Source organism: Geotrypetes seraphini, chromosome 1 (assembly GCF_902459505.1).
Source record: "Geotrypetes seraphini chromosome 1, aGeoSer1.1, whole genome shotgun sequence".
Lineage (NCBI taxonomy): Eukaryota > Metazoa > Chordata > Amphibia > Gymnophiona > Dermophiidae > Geotrypetes > Geotrypetes seraphini.
In genome coordinates this window covers 532,816,523-532,832,531 of record NC_047084.1, presented here as the reverse complement: position 1 = coordinate 532,832,531, position 16,009 = coordinate 532,816,523, and the positions used below count along the sequence as shown (strand labels likewise).

The following is a 16,009-nucleotide window of genomic DNA, read 5'->3' as shown; positions in this document are numbered from 1 at the left end:
AACAATATTCATTTGACAATGATTTAAAAAAAAATGATGAATCTGAAAATGAAAACTTTTTGGGTGCCCACTCCTACTCCACCCACTTCCAGATGCTGATGCCATTAGAGCAACAATCCATGTCCTGAACGGAATGACCCTTAGACAAATTTTAATGAGGCAGATAATGCATTCTTAGCATGGAGAAAGACCTGGATGAAATTTCTCATATACTTACCCCCTCTTTTATGAAACTGCGATAGCAGTTTCTAGTGCAGGGAGCCGCACTGGATGGCCTGTGCTGCTCCCGACGCTCATAGGAACTCAATGAGCGCCGGGAGCAGCGTGGCTCCCCGCGCTAGAAACTGCTATCGCGGTTTCATAAAAGGAGGCCTAATTCTCAGCCTATTTGTCTCCATTTGGTTTCCACTGGAAGTGGTTTAAAAACTCAGAATTGCAGTTTACCAGAGAAAAATAAGTCAAGATACCAAAGAGAAAAATAAGATTGAACAGTCTGTTTTATTACCTTATAGAATAAAGAACTTTTTTTTTCTTGTCTTTTTCTGTTTTTTCTTAACAACATACATTAAACTGTGAATTGGATGTTAGGGGATGGTGAAAATAAAGGAAAACAATTTGTGATACCACAAGAATGTACACATTACACAACAAAATTTGTTGCATCTACCAGTGCCCAACAAGGGTGAAAAGCAAAGGCACACTTAGGTGTATGAAACTCCTCACCTCCTCCACTGCAAAAAACAAACAATCTCCTGCCTTCATCACCAGTCCTCTCCCCCCCCCCCCCCTTGAAAGGAAACAATCCTCTCCCTCCTCTCCCCTGCAACAACAGGAAGAAAACAACTTCCTTTTTCCTCTTCTTTCCCACAGGGAAAGAAAACAACCCCATCCATCACCCCCCTAGAGCATAAACCCCCCCCCCAATCCAATCGCTTCTCCCCTTCCCCTCCACTACAGTGGGAAAGAAAACAATACATGCTTTACCCCTAAAAAGTAGGGGGGAAAAATCCCCAGCCTCCTCCTTCCCCTCTCCCCCAAAATGAAAGAAAACATCCTCCGTTCTCCTCCTCCCCCAGCAGGAAAAATACAATACCCTCCCTCTTCTCCCCTTCCCCCATGGTGGGAGAGCAAACAACCCCATCCATCCCTCCCCACAGCGGTAAACACCTCTTTTCCTCTTCCGCCCCAATGAGAAAGAAAGTAATCTGTTTTCTCCTCCTTTCTCCTCTAGACACCCATAAAATAAAGACACTAGACCCCACTGTGTACAGCCTAGAATCTGATGTGATTTATTTTACAAGACATTGTGCAAGGAGACCTACAGTAACTATGATGAAATGGTCCGGTCTGCCACATAGTAGGAACTGCACATTTAGCACTCTGGGGGACTCAGACTTGAAGATAGAGCTGTAAGGTTTTTTTTTAAATTGTACTTTTTACATGCTAAAATCACAAACCCCCCCAATTTTTTTTTTTTTTTAAATAACCCCCAGTGTGGCTTTATGAAAATGCTGGAGTATTTGCCAAATGTGTTTCTTGATCTTCCATGAATGAATTAAGCAGGGGTGAAATGATATGCAAAGCACCCTTGTTGTGCACTTTGGCCTAAACCAGGGGTGTCCAACCTGCGGTCCGAGGGCCGCATGCGGCCCTGTGAAGTATTTTGTGCGGCCCCGGTCGAGGGCGACGCAGTGTTTTCCTCTGCTGCCCCAGGGTGTTTACCGTCTTGCTGGCTCCCTCCTCTGCCTTGCTGCAGCGTTTGCGCGGCCCCAGAAACATTTTTTTCGGCCAATGCGGCCCAGGGAAGCCAAAAGGCTGGACACCCCTGGCCTAAACTTTTCAGATATTTATTGACACCACCTATATGTAAACTGGATTTTTTTTTTTTTTTTAAACATGGAAAACAAGAATGGAAAAAGAAATTGGGTATAAAAATATTAAACAAAAAGCAAACACGAGTCAGCCTATTAAAAAATCTCTTATATAGTACGTTGACACTGTTATTGTAATAGATTAAATTTTTAAAAAATCTATTCTGTGTGCAGCAACCATCCAAAACATTGAAAGAACACACCAAAACAATAAAATGGAAGTAAGAAACACAAATCCCAGTTTCCCCTTCCCAATTTTTTTCTTTTTTGCTAAAATATCTGTTTGCCTTATTGTATCAATATTCAATTTTAGCAGGAACCAGCCTGCTTCAGACTATCTACTTTTATGTCACAGATTGCACAAATACACACTGGTTTTGTATAGCTGGGATGTCTTCAAGGGAGCTAGACAGTCACAGCAGTCCTTGCACTGACAAAAGCTTTCCTTGTTGCAGCAAAAGCACTTTTAATAAATGAGGCTGCTGGTGTTTGCCTATCTCGTGTGTACGTGAGACATAAAATATATCTGTTCACTCCTCTGCTGGTAAGTGGAAACATCTCTGTACTTAAATGACATGAACGGATGTCAGCAAAGAGGTACCACCTGCATCAACATTCCATACTGCTAACAGGGCCCGAGAGGGTGTTTTCAGGGCAGAACTAGAAAGATGAGATGAATAGAAAGGTGTGGCACAACTCCTATTACTCAACCAAGTCTCAAAGATGACATCTACATTCCTCTTCCAAATGTTTTACTCCTTTGTTGTACTTTTGAGCAGGGCGTGTAAATAAATATATTTATTTATTTCAAAGAAAAAAGGGTTTTACATACTACAGATCACAAGTATACACAACTGAAGGTGTAAGGCACAAATTTACATGTGGAAGAAAATAGGCTAGCCACAGATGTATTCCCACAAAGAACCTGTGTGATGAGACCAGAACTTATGCATGACAATAGCTGGTACAGTAATCAGTCCACGCTGCTTGGTGGATGCTGCTTTTCTGCTTCACATGCAAGGTGAAATGGGACGGCACATGGCAAGCTGGTGCCTTCACAGAAAGTGTTAACTACTGACAGAGCTAATGGCAACAGCTGTGGTGCACAGATGTGCAACGTAAAAATTACAGAGCTCCTCTCACCATTGGCTTTATGAACTGGAGAGCGATTTGCCTGCCACTAATCAAAGGCCTGGTCAGCAAATTTAGTGACACATGGAAATAAATATTCCCTGTTTAGAGAGAGAGAAAGAGAAAGAGAGAGAATGACATCAGACTGTCCAAACACAAAGTTCAGAATTTCAGCTCCTACTCATGTACTCTGAATTTATTGGGAGAAATATAAAGGCAGAGTTCAACCAACTCCAGTTAATGGGAATCATATTAAATAGTTTTAACTGTCTATGAGTTTTCCAGAGAGCTGCTCATAAGCTGATTTGCAGAAGAGTCATTTCCTTAGGAAAAAAAAAATGAACAAATAAATAATACGAGTTACTTGTGTTAATGGTCACGTTATTCATTAAAAGAGAAGAGTAGCAGAAATCCGACATAGCTGCACCCAACATGGAGTCTTATTTGCTTTCAGCAAACGACCATAACACTGCTGGGCATTTCACAGTATCTGCATTGTTAAGTCTCAGTTAGCTTCATCCACGAGTTTTGCTTCAAATTGTTTGCCATTATCCATTTTGCTGTTGTTACTGTTCTCAGTTATTTTTTTTTTTTCCTCTCAGAGAACGCTATCAGTTTGGGAATGCACCACGCAGTTAGAAGATGAAAATTTAACATACCGTCGTGCTTTCAGCTCACAGTTTTATGTGTGTGAGTTTATTTAATCTCTAACTTTAGTCACATGGCGTGTGAGTCCTGCTGTTGTGACCCGATTTAGAAAATATTCCACTTTCCCCCTTGAGTCCACAACTTAACAACAGCCTTCTTGCAAGTCGAAACTAGTGATGCAATCACAGAACACTGGCTTGAATGGCAAACTCTGCTTAACGGATGTTTCCGCTGTGATTATGTACAAGCATCACTGGGCTTGATGGACGCTGAAAGGGGCACAAACGTAGGTTTGGGCGGTACATCTGGCTTTAAAGAAGGTGTACGTTTCAGCCCTGATCTGGGTAATGAGTTGTATGAACCGATACTAGGCTGCCTAGATACAGTCACAGCTTGCGCTTGAGGCTGAGCAGCACTGACATGTATAGAGTCCACTCGCTGCGGAGCAGGAGGGGGGTTGTCACCCCTGCCAAAACTCTGATTTCTGGAGAGGTGGGAAGAATTGGAGGAATTAGTATTGTTTCTTTTGAGAGTTGACGACTGGTGATTTCGCGTGAGTGAGTTCGTAGGGTAGTTTCTCTTGTAGTCCACATTATAAGCAGAAGAATGAATGTCAATTCGCTTGCCCAGGCCATTCTGGGACAATGAAGAACCAGCTGGCCCCAGTGAAGCTTCTCTCTGGGGCACCTTTGGTGGAATACTATCCAGATTTTCCACCAAATTAACCCCATGGTTTGGACTTTTACTGGTTAAATGCTCTTTTATGGTTTTGTATTCAAGAGTGGCATTCTGGTCTTCCATAGCCATTTGTGTCACATCAATCATTTTAGGCTGATCGACATATTCATGTTGATACCCTTGCTGAGTAATTGGAAGAACTACAACACTTGGGATATGGCTGGGAGAAGCTCGGAGGGGTAAATCGGTTGGAATCACTGGAGATACCATAGAAGGGATATCCTTTGTGCAGGCATTGATGAGGTTCTGGTTTCTTTCCCACTCTCGGCTACCACGGCTGGGCTTCCTCTTTTGCTGTAAAGTTGGTGTGGACTCGGGAGTTGGTAGCGCTGCAAGATCCAGATGATGCTGGTCAGCTTTGATTAACATTTTGGCTGTGCTACCAGGAGTGGCAAGTTTCCCATTGTGCATTAAAGGCGTGAGGATAGCCTCTGGTTTGGGTTCCTTGGAATGACTGTCTCCAAAGAGGCCACTGAGTTTGGTGACACTAGCCATAGAGCCCCTGCGAGAGTGACCCAGTTCTTTCTCCTTCCTTTGCACTACACTCACGTCTTTCCTGCGATGGTCACAGATGCAGTACACAATAATTCCTGAGAAGACAGCGCCCATAACAAAAGCAAGAATGACGGCAATGGCCAAAAGGGTAACAGGAACCAGCTGATCATGACCTTTGAGATAACTTTCCCGTATCACTCCTGCAACAAACATTACATATTGTTAGGTACAAGCAAAGCTGAGAGAGACATGTGAACAGTCATTCAGTCAATGGCGAAGTACTATTTTGTTCTGCAAAGTGCTTTTCATTACAACAAAAGCTTTTATTTTGCATCAAAAACTAGGAAGACAGCTATATGACTGTTGTTTAACTTGTTCATGTTACTTTGGATCTAAAGATAATGGCTTGATCTTGACCATACATGTGTCAAAACCTCTTTTGTGCCTTTTGTGGTTGCATCTTACACAAGGAACAAAAAGAGGACAATTTTGTAGGTAAGTACTAATGAAAATATGAATAAAAAAGAAATAAGAAATAGTTATCGCTAGGAATAAGAAAACAAACTCATTGCAACATCTGGTAGCTTTCCAATAGCTTTGTTTTGTTTTATTTCTATATATTACCAATAGGCTCATAGAAGTGTTGATATCTGAGCTGCTTTCCGTCACAGGAAAGCTGGAGGATTAACTTCATTCACGTTAATAAAAACCACAAATTCACTAGATTAAACAAGGTGATATTTTTCTAAAGGACCTTTTTTCCTACCCCTACTTTTCTAGGAACCAAGCCTTCTTTCTGCAATCAACCAAAAGCACCGCAATGTATAGATAAACTTCTTACACCGTATTTCCCTTTATGTTCGCTTAGATCCAATGATCAATACTTATTAACGATCCCTTCTTTGAAGGTCATTGGTACAAGGCATCAAGATATCTTTTCTGTTTCCGCACCCCCATCTTTGGAATTTCCTACCTACTCATTTAAGGAAGGAAGAAACCTTAGATCGATTCAGAGGCAAATTGGGTTGTTTTAAGGCATATTATTCATTGTAATTACGACTTATTATGCACACTCTTCCACATAGCTTATGTATCTCAAATCCCTGGTTCCAATTCCTAGCTTATTTCCTGTTCCAAACATATGTATCTTGTTGTAAACATATGTCTCCTGCTGTAAACACTGCACGACCTTCTTTGTAAACCGCTTCGAACTTATGGTATAGCGGTATATAAGAAATAAAATGATTATTATTATTATTATTATTAACAGGCTCAATTCCAGAGTATCTTATGCAATCTTTTATCATTACAAACTCTAAACATCCTAGAAAATCTCATTCATTATTTTCATTCCCTTCTGTAATGGGATGTAAATATAAGAAATTTCAGGAACGATTGCTATCTTTTCAGGCAGCCTTATGGACTAGGGATTTAACTTGTATATTCTTCCTAAATTTGTATCAACAATTTTGACGTGCCTTAAAAACATATATTTTTAGGGAATCTTTCGGAAGTTAGATATTGGATGTTTATTCATTTGTTTTATTAGTCTTTGTGAACCGCATAGAACATAATGGTATTTGCGGTATACAAGTGAGTTTTATGTTATGTTAAAAAGCTTCCTATTTAAAGACGCTTTCAATTTATAATCTCTAGTAAAATGGCTTTACTATTAGCATTCTCCCTTTGATTCTTTCAACTTTTTACCCCACACCCTATTGTTTTTACCTTAAATGTCTATCTATCCTATCTCCATTGTATTTCTCCCCTTCCATCCCTATTGCTTATCTGTATTTATAGAGTGATTTGTTTGCATGTCTGTAATGCTTTTATTTTTGTACCCATTTTATTATTGTACATCGCTTAGAAACTGGATAAGCAATTAATCAAATTTTAATAAAACCTGAAACCTGGATGTCTTACCACCTTATGAGGAAAAAGTCACAGCTTGAAGACAGTGTCTAATAAAGCAGCTGCAACAATATCTCAGGAACTCTATCCTGGACTAAAAAGAAAAATGGAAAGGACTACCTTAAAGATATTATTCTGTAAGACAAGCAAACATGATCTCTTTATAATAGCTATGATAAAAATGTTCCTTGAAGGACCTGACAAGACTTCTTTAGTTACAGTAGTAGCTCATGAACCACACAGCTCCAGAAAAGGTCACACTTCTAGTAGTGAAAGTCAAATGAGATTTGTGCATTGTCCTTGGTAATCCTATACAAAGATGTACTCCAAACAGGTATACTTAGCTTTTTTTTTTTTGGAAGGGGGGAGGGGGTGGAGAGGGAAGTGTAAGAAATGAAAGGTGTAAACTGGCACAGAACTTCCTAGCTTCTAAGCACATGACCTGCTGTAAGTTGCTGGCCACATCCTATAAAATGCGAGAATGATATATTAACATTTTCTTCTGAATGTGAATACAGTGACTCTTGTGCCATAGCTCTCTTAACATGTTTATGTTTATTTAAAAAGTGTGGTAAAAGAACTCCATTTATTGAACAGGAAAGACCTATGAGGAGCCACTGAAAAGTTCTGAGCCCAACCAACAAAGTTGGGGCAGTCCCCATCGAGGGCTATAAACTTAGTCCAACAATTTTCCACTTTTATGTTTCATATTTTTCTAATGTAATGAAAAAAGTATGGACTAAGTATATAGCCCTCGATAGAGACTGCCCCAGCTTTGTTGGTTGGGCTGGGAACTTTTCAGCAGCCCCTTGTACTACACACAAACCAGAGATGTACATCCATAATAGCAAGGTATACATCCATAACTTTACTCAATCTTAGTTAAAACCTAACTAAGCCACAACACAGTCTTCTTCTCAGATATCCCTGCTGATCATTCCCCCCCCCCCCAGCTGGTTCAACTCTCGAACGCCATCAGGAAGAAATGTGCCTTTAGCACACCCTTAAAACTTTTATAACATTTCTGCCTTAATCTCTTTTGATAGGCCAGTGTAGCACAAACTGTGTGCCACAGCAAGATTCTAGGTGTACCATGAGAGACAAGTCAGTCACTGCCGGTACCGGCACCTCTCCTCCTTTCTGTACCCCCCCCCCCCCCGGCAATGGAAGGATTTCCAAAACCCAGCAGTTTGTCTGGCTTTTGGAAGGCCTCTAAGCATGCGGAGATGTTGACGTGATGACATCACACACATGCTTGTGACATCACCGGTTGATGTCCATGCATGCTCAGAGACCCTGTAGTTGCGGCCCTGAGTTTAGTGTGCTGCAGCGGAAAAAGTTTGCGAGACACTGTAGTAGGCTATTCCAGAGATTTGATGCAAGCCAGAAAAAAGCTCTTTCCCTGGTAATAGCCCACTGGGCCATTTTAAAGTGAGGTGATAGCAATCTAGTCTTGTAGTGATCTTAAACATCTAGGATTGTTCATCTACTCGAATAGGCAGGCTTTTGGCCCCATAATGCCTTGTGGACTAAACAAAGCAATTTAAATTTACTTCTGAAGCATTCTGGCAGCCAGTGAAACTTCTTATATAGTGGGGTGACATGATCAAAAGTTCTAACATTACCTAAAAGCCTAATACCCACATTTTGCAAAGTTTGTAATCTTTTCTGTGAGTGTTTGCGTCAGACCTAAGTACACAATATTACCCTAAGTCAATGCAATTCTAAAATTCTGGGATGTTCCCCATTCTTAAATTGCTGCTGGAATCGTTCAGCCAGTCTTAGGATCCAGGAAATCAGCAAGTAAATGAGAGTCAAAGCCTATTTTCCTGAGTTAAGGTTGAATTTCTTTCTGTGCACCATTTCTTCCTCATTCATGTACTCACACTGCTATATGCTGCCTGAGACTCATGCCAACTTGTGTTTTCTTTTTTATGATATAATGGGATCCTGAAATTTATAAAATCCAATAAAAAATATTCAAGATTCTTTGTAGGGAAAATTACAGTGCTAGTTTTATATAGTATCTGGTCAATATTCAGCTGGAGGTTTACACATTGAGTGTTGCCGGCTAAATTAGGCCTTGATAGTCAATGTTGGGCCAGATCCATGCACTGCCACTGAATACTAAATGGAGTTTGTCAGGCCACCAGCTCTGATGCAGGTCCCACCAATATTCAGCTGAGACCTGTATAAATCCTCTGTCCATGTCTTGACCCCCCTTCCCCCACCATCAATGCAAGACCCCCTACTACCCCCCCCCCCCAGCAAGATCCAGACTCTCCCAAAAGGCAGGACACATTCTAATCCCCACAGTCAGAACAGGCCTCTTTCCCTAGGCTTAGTTGAATTCTCCAATGCTCCTGCTGGGCGATGGGTGCAGGTGAACCATACTCACTCCTGTCCCTAGCAGCTCTATGATCAAAATGGCTGTTGCAACCTCTAGTGGTAGTCTTACATGGGCATTTTGACCATGGAGCCACTTGGGGGTAGAAGCAAGTACGGTTCTCTTCTTCCCTCATCACCCTGCTGCCCCACCATGGAGTTCAGGTAGGCCTGGAGGAGGGAGGAAGGTCTGGACCAGTGTGTGAGGAAGGGGGTCTTGCCTTGTCAGGGATGGGTGGGAGAGGAGTCTGGATCTTGCTTTGAAGGGGTGAGACGGTGTCTTCCTTTGTCAGAGGAATTTGGACCTTGCCAGAGAGGTGGGTGGGAGGGAAAGACACTGAAAACGTGCTGGCAAGTAACAGAAGTTAAGCGGGTCCCAGCTGATATTCCATGCCAACACTCACATATCTAAATGAACAAATTTAGGATAATGTTTTTGGCAGTTCTACATGCCCAGTCACCTATATGGTTGATGACACTGATATTGCCAGCACCTGAACAATTCCTGGCTCCTCCCTCACTCCGACCCTGTAATGCTTCTGAGCAGTCTGGCTCCAAAATGGTCAGTCAGTGTTGACACTCAGTGGCACTGACTGATTAAGTGCCATTGAATATCAGTGGTTAGCTGGCTCCAAGTGATTTAAGTGAGCAGGAGCCTCTCCCCACTGCTGAAATCATTTTGAATATCAGACAGACAATTAATAAATTCCTAGTGATATATCTATCTATCTACAGTGCTTTGTAAAATACATTCTGTCTAAAAAATAGAATTCAAAGGGAGTATAGATATGCCTTTTTCTGCAGTAGCAGCTCAAGATGAATTATATTCAGGTATAGCAGGTATTTTCCTATTGCCAGTGGGCCTATAATCTAAGATTGTACATGAATCAATGGAGGGTTATGGCAGGTGTTCAAGATTCTAAGGAATGGTGTTTGAACTACATTCCATTTGCTCTTCAGCTTCCGCTCTAGCCATTAGTCCTCCACAAGGGCATTAAAACAAGAATTGGTTCGAGTGATCTATACTATTGACATGAAAGAACAATTATACAAGAAAGTTTATTCACAAAGCAATTTAAAAAAAAAAGAATCTTCAAAGTCTGTAGTGCATAATTCTTCACGCCCCTTTTTCATTACAAACCCATTCCACTCCATTTCTACAAACTGCCTTAACAGCGGTGGCATTGCCATTAGAAGGCTTTGGGGGCCTGGACATCCTCACTTTGGGTTCCAGACCCTTCATATTGCAACACCGGGTGTCTGCTGCTATGGCGGGTGGGGATCCCTAAGCCCTCACTCAACAGGATCAAATGTAGGATGGCAAAGAGTCTCACAAAGCCTTTCACATCAATACAAAAACCAAATGTAGATGTTTGGCTTGGCTCATATCCTTGCCTCCTTTATCCAATGCAGCTTATATGTTTATTTCTGTGTAATTTTTTTCTGTGTGATTTTTTTAGGAATAAAAACTAGATAACAGCATAGTTCTTTTACTTATTGTTTTTTAATGCAGTGTCTCTAGCATGCCCCGACGGGACCCTTTTCACCCACAAGGGCTTTCTCAAGGGTTCATAGAGGAGCTATTTTCAGCGTCCTTCCTCATTTGGGGCAGTTTTTCCTCTAGCCCCAAATGAACAGCATGCTCAGTTTTTGCAAAACTAAGCATTTTATTGGGGGGGGGGGGGAAGGTGCCTGCCTTTGCATGACCAGTTTTCACATATGCAATGGGGATGGGGGGACGGGTTTAGGATTGGTGGCTCACAGAAAGTGTGATTGACAGACAGAACATTGGCAGAGAACTCCTTGGCTGGTGAGACTTGGGGATCCCCACCAGCTGCCAATGGTATTTGGAGGGAGGGGGAAGTGCAGAGAACAGGAGGTGGGGCAAACATTTGAGCTCCCCCCCCCCCACTGGGCTCAGGGCCCCCCACAAATGATAGTCTGGCTATGTGGTTCCTTAACAAGGGCCACAATCAGTGAAATGGAGCCTGCCTGGGCCCAATCACTGTGGCTGAACTGACTTAACTCCTAGATGAAAACTCAAGCTGTTTATTTTGTCTAAAGTGAATTAGAAGCAAAGGACTTCATATTGAATATAACATTGCTAAAAGAACTCTGAGATATAGTTATTGACAGCTGCAGATTGGAGAAAATCTAAATATATTTGGAATGTCTGTGGTAGTATAAGGTCCATCACAGTAAATTGGAAGCAGCTTGACGCCATCAAGATATTGTCATGATCAGGTTGTCCCTCCAAATTCACTAGTTGAGAATTAAGGAAACTACTGAGGAAGGTCACTGTGAAGCCTAAGATCATGTAAAAATAACTACATGAGTTTCTTCCAGAGATTGGTGAAATTGTTGATAGTTCAACAAGTTCAAGATTATTCCACAAACATAGACTCTGTGGGAGGATGGTAAGGTGGAAGTCACTATAGAAACCATGAGATATGTCACATAACTTTTGCAAAAAAGACACTTACACTGGCTTTTACAAAGCCATGGCAGAGGCTTCTACTGAGGGCTGGCAGGTAAGTGCTCTGACGCTCATAGAATTCCTATGAGCATCGAATCATTCACCTCGCCAGCCTGTGGTAGAAACCTTTTACAGCGGCTTTGTAAAAGGAGCCCTTAGGAGGCACTACATGCATGTGGGGAAAGATGGTTTCATCTGGTGAGACCAATGTGGAACTGTTTTTTATCTCACTGGTAAGCAAAAACACCAGTTTTATTAACCCTTTCAGGACCAAGGGACGTATTTGTCCCATAACTTTAAAATCCTATAAATTTTGATTGGGATAGTCTACAGTTCTAAATTTGATATGTACGGATTCCATATGATACTGCCTTTATGTAAACAAACTGGTTCCGACATTCATTCATTAGCGTCGTTGCCAGATTGACGAGAAGATTCACTTGCCACACTGTCCATAAGCCAGAAAGTTTGATTTTTTAAATAAAAATAATGATATTCACAAAAAAAAAAATCAATTTTTGGCATCTGCAAGCCCTTTTTACCATAAAAATGTCGTCAAAACCACAAAAATTGGCCTACGATCCTTATGGTCCTGAAAGGGTTAAGTCGCCACCACTGTTATTTGAACCATCTCTATCTATTTGGAGGACAATTTTGTTAAATCCTACTTTTTATTGGTTGAATGGACTATTGCAGGGCTTGGGTCGGTTTCTTTTTCTTTCTTTGTGTGTACAGTACTCCCCTGAAATTCGCGAGGGTTCCGTTCCAGGAACCCCCACAAATTTAGAAAAACCGCAAATACGGTTGAAAGGCAGGAGAGGGCAGCTGGGCCGCCAGTGGGTGCAAAATCGCTCGAGGCAGGAGAGGGCATCTGGGGTGCCGGCAGGTGCAAAATCACTCACGTATCCTCCGACCGCTTCTTCCTCTTACTAAAGTCAGGCTACACCAATCAGGAGCTGCTTTGACACGCAGCTCCTGATTGGTGTAGCCTGAATTTAGTACAGGAAGAAGCAGTCGGAGGATACCGCAAATTAGTGAGTCCGTGATTCGCGAATTCGAGGGGGAACATTGTATATAAAAACACACCATATTCCTCTGCTAAAACTATCCCTACTACTGATGATACATTGCAATGACAGGATCAGGGAAGTTTGTGAAAAGGAAAGATGGATGGTGCAAGGTACAGCAGATCCTAGAAGTAAATTTATTCTTGCCTGCCTTAGACCTGGGCCCTGGGGAGAAGTTTCACCTTTCACTATGAGCAAAGATCCTAAGCACAGAGAACCCCTTTTAAAAAGCTACGGAGCAATGCTAACGTGGTAACTGCACCGAAGCCCATAGGAATTAAACGGGCTTCGGTGCATCTTCTGCAGCAGCATCGCTCCTCTGGCTTTGTAAAAGGGGCCCAAAGGAAGAGCCACAACGGAGTGGCTCGGTAAGAAGAAAGTGAATATCCTTGAGTGTTCCAGTCAAAGCTTAGACTTGAATCCAACAGAAGACCTGTGGCAAGACTTGAAGCATGCATTTCGCGATCAACTTGACTTGACTTTTCTTGACACTTCATTTCATTTCATATCACTGAAATGAAAAGTGTCAAGAAAAGTGTGGAATAACTTGTAAGTTTCACGGTTCCGCATTATTCTCTTCATGGTTGGGCTGAGAACTTTTCAGCAGCCCCTCATAGTGTGCATTAATGGCATTTGTATACACAGTTCTTAAATGATCCTGTTCATGCCATATAAGAGGGTTCTTCAAAAAGTCTCTCGCTTACATGGGAAATGGTTGGAGCGGCTCACCTTGCAGGTTGTGGGAGAGCTCTTACGCTGTGGTGAAGATAGCTGCTAAACTTACAATTTGCACTAAAGAGGAACGAAGAAAGTGACGTAATTTGTTTTTGAGATATTTAATAGTGTTAAGAAAAAAAATAAAGTGCGGAAACCTTTTGAATATCTCTCATACAATTTCGGGCACTGTTCAAAACACCTAACAATATGCAGGGCTTTAAAAATAACAGTGACACATGCTGAAGCCAACTGAAACAAATAATTCTTTATCCAATAAGCTTCCCCCTCTCCCCACCCGTTCTACCTGTGACTAAAAATACTGTAGTTTTTTTTTCACCTCAGTGGTGTTAAAGGCGTATTTTATGAGCTGGCTAAGTTGATATGCTTAGCAGTGGGTGGATCACACCATTAAATACAGCTACATGATACTTGAAGGTGAAAATAAATTTAAGGAAAAAAAGTTATTTATACTTATGGTTTTAAGGTGAATTCTAATTTTTCCTTCCTGGGTTGACCTTTGCTGGGTCCCTGCAGAGCAGAGATCACACAGGCACTAGACATACAGGGTACAAGAAAGGTTTCTGATGCATGCTGTCCTGAAATAATGTCCAGTAAATGATGCTATAAAGCCCTAAAGCAGTGGAATAGTAAAGGGGGGGGGGTCCGCATCTTGGTGGGGGCACCAACCTTTATGCCCCCTCTCCTACCCCCTTCCCTTCTTCCAAACCTCTTTAACGTTCCCGGTGTGAGCAGCAACCCCAGCCTGCTGCTCGGTGTCAGCGTCAGCGCTTCCTCCGATGTCACTTCCTGGACCCACGACTAGGAGGTGACATCGGAGGAAGAGAAAACAGTGGTGTGAGTAGCAGGTTGGGGGGCTGCTGCTCGTGCCAGGAAAGTTAAAAAGAGATATAGGGGAAGGGGAGGGGCGCACAGCAGGAGAGGATGGGGAAGGAGCGAATGGGGCGGGGGGGGGGGGAGGGGTCAGAGAAGAGTGCGGGGGAGGGGTGCCACTGCCCCAGGTGCCTCTCACCCTCACTATATCACTGGTCCAAAGGAACAAGTTAGAATGTGCTTGTAGATGATGGCAGTATGATTCATACAGAGGTAGCATATTGATAGAATACCAGGCTGAGAAACAGGGAGAGTCAGGGTCCAAATCCATTTCTGCTCCTTGTGATCTTGGGCATGTCACTTAACTCTCTATTCAAGTACAAATATGCAAATTTTATAACTGTGCGCCTTGGGAATAAGTCTATAAATGGTGCCTAAAAAATCGGCACTCAACATTATTCTACAAAGGGCACTCTGGGATGAACGCTCTTTACAGTATAGCATTGAGTGCTGAATTCTGTGCCGTTTTGGTTGGAGGACTTACGCTAGCTGAAGCCTGGTGTGCAATCTGGGAGTGGATCCCCACTATCCTGTAACACTTTGCATATCTTTTATAAATGGCCTCTGACCTACCCAAGCTCCTCCATGGCCACACCCCCTTTTGAGCTGCATGCGATCCAATTTAGGCATCCATTGTTACAGAACAGCACACAGGCAGATCTGCCTGCAAATCGTAATTAAAGCCAGTTGAGTGCTTGTTAACTGCAGTAGTTAAATTATTGGAGCCCATTAACTAATTATTTGCAACAGATCCATGCACAGAAAAGTGGTGCTTACGTGCATAAGAATCAGTAACGTCATTCCATACGGCTGAGCTTCTCAACCTAGTCTTTATGAGGACTTACCGTATGTTCAGTGGCATAGCAAGGGAAAGGATGAGCCTGGGGCAGTGGTGCCTGGCACCACCTCCTCCTGTCACTTGCACCCCCTGCACTCTTCCCCACTGCGTGCACCCCCCGCCTGCACATCTCTTGAAATCCAGGTCAGCAGTGAATGACACGGAGACAGAATTTGCCCCTGTCCCCGTGGTTAACCATGGGAAACCATCCCCGTGTCATTCTTTAAAGAGAGAAGGAAGATTCAGAGTATGAATAGGCAAAGCCACTGACCCTCAATCCTTGCATTGAAGAATGCTGGTGTAGAAAGACTAAGGTTGAGATAGACACTAAAGAATGACCCAGAATGGTTTTCCGTGGTTATCTGTGGGGACAGGGACAAATTCTGTCCCCATGTCATTCTCTAGCTAGCAGCACTTCCTCCCTGCTTCTTGCGCCAGCCTCAGCTCTTTGTGACTTTACTTCCTGGTCCTGTGACCAGGAAGTGACTTCAAAAGGAGAGCTGAGGCCAGCAGGTGCAGCAGGGAGGAGGTGCTGCTCGCAGCTGGAGAAAATTTGAAGAGATGGGTAGACAGAGAGGATGAGAGGTGCTGGTGCCAGTGCGCCCATCCAGATGGCGCTCGGGGCAGTCTGCCCCCTCCCCCCGCCCCTTTATTACCCCACTGCCTATGTTCTTAGGTAAGAGAAAGGCAGCTGATACTACAATAGCAATAAGTCCTGCATCTGAGCAAATCGATGAAGTCATTTTAGGTGGCAGGGCTGAAATTCTTTATTTATCTGCATCCATATTATTTACATAGAACAAATGACAGATGCTGAGAACAAAAATAAAATGGAAACAGC

The 16,009-nt window shown here is 42.6% G+C and overlaps 1 protein-coding gene across 7 annotated transcripts in view; it reads right to left on the bottom strand.

The window, feature by feature from the left end:
- SEMA6A (semaphorin 6A) overlaps positions 1–16,009 on the bottom strand; it is a 380,082-nt gene that overhangs the window by 46,404 nt on the left and 317,669 nt on the right. For 4 of the 7 annotated variants that reach the window (XM_033929049.1, XM_033929043.1, XM_033929042.1 and 1 more), the window contains one exon: positions 1,445–5,083. The exons of 1 other annotated variant lie outside the window; for it this stretch is intronic. In XM_033929049.1, coding sequence (XP_033784940.1) covers positions 3,888–5,083 — 1,196 coding nt within the window. In that variant the 3' untranslated portion in view covers positions 1,445–3,887. Of the gene's footprint in view, positions 1–1,444; positions 5,084–6,806; positions 6,889–16,009 lie in introns of those variants that run through there. 2 more of the 7 variants (XM_033929046.1, XM_033929045.1) reach the window with 2 other exon arrangements.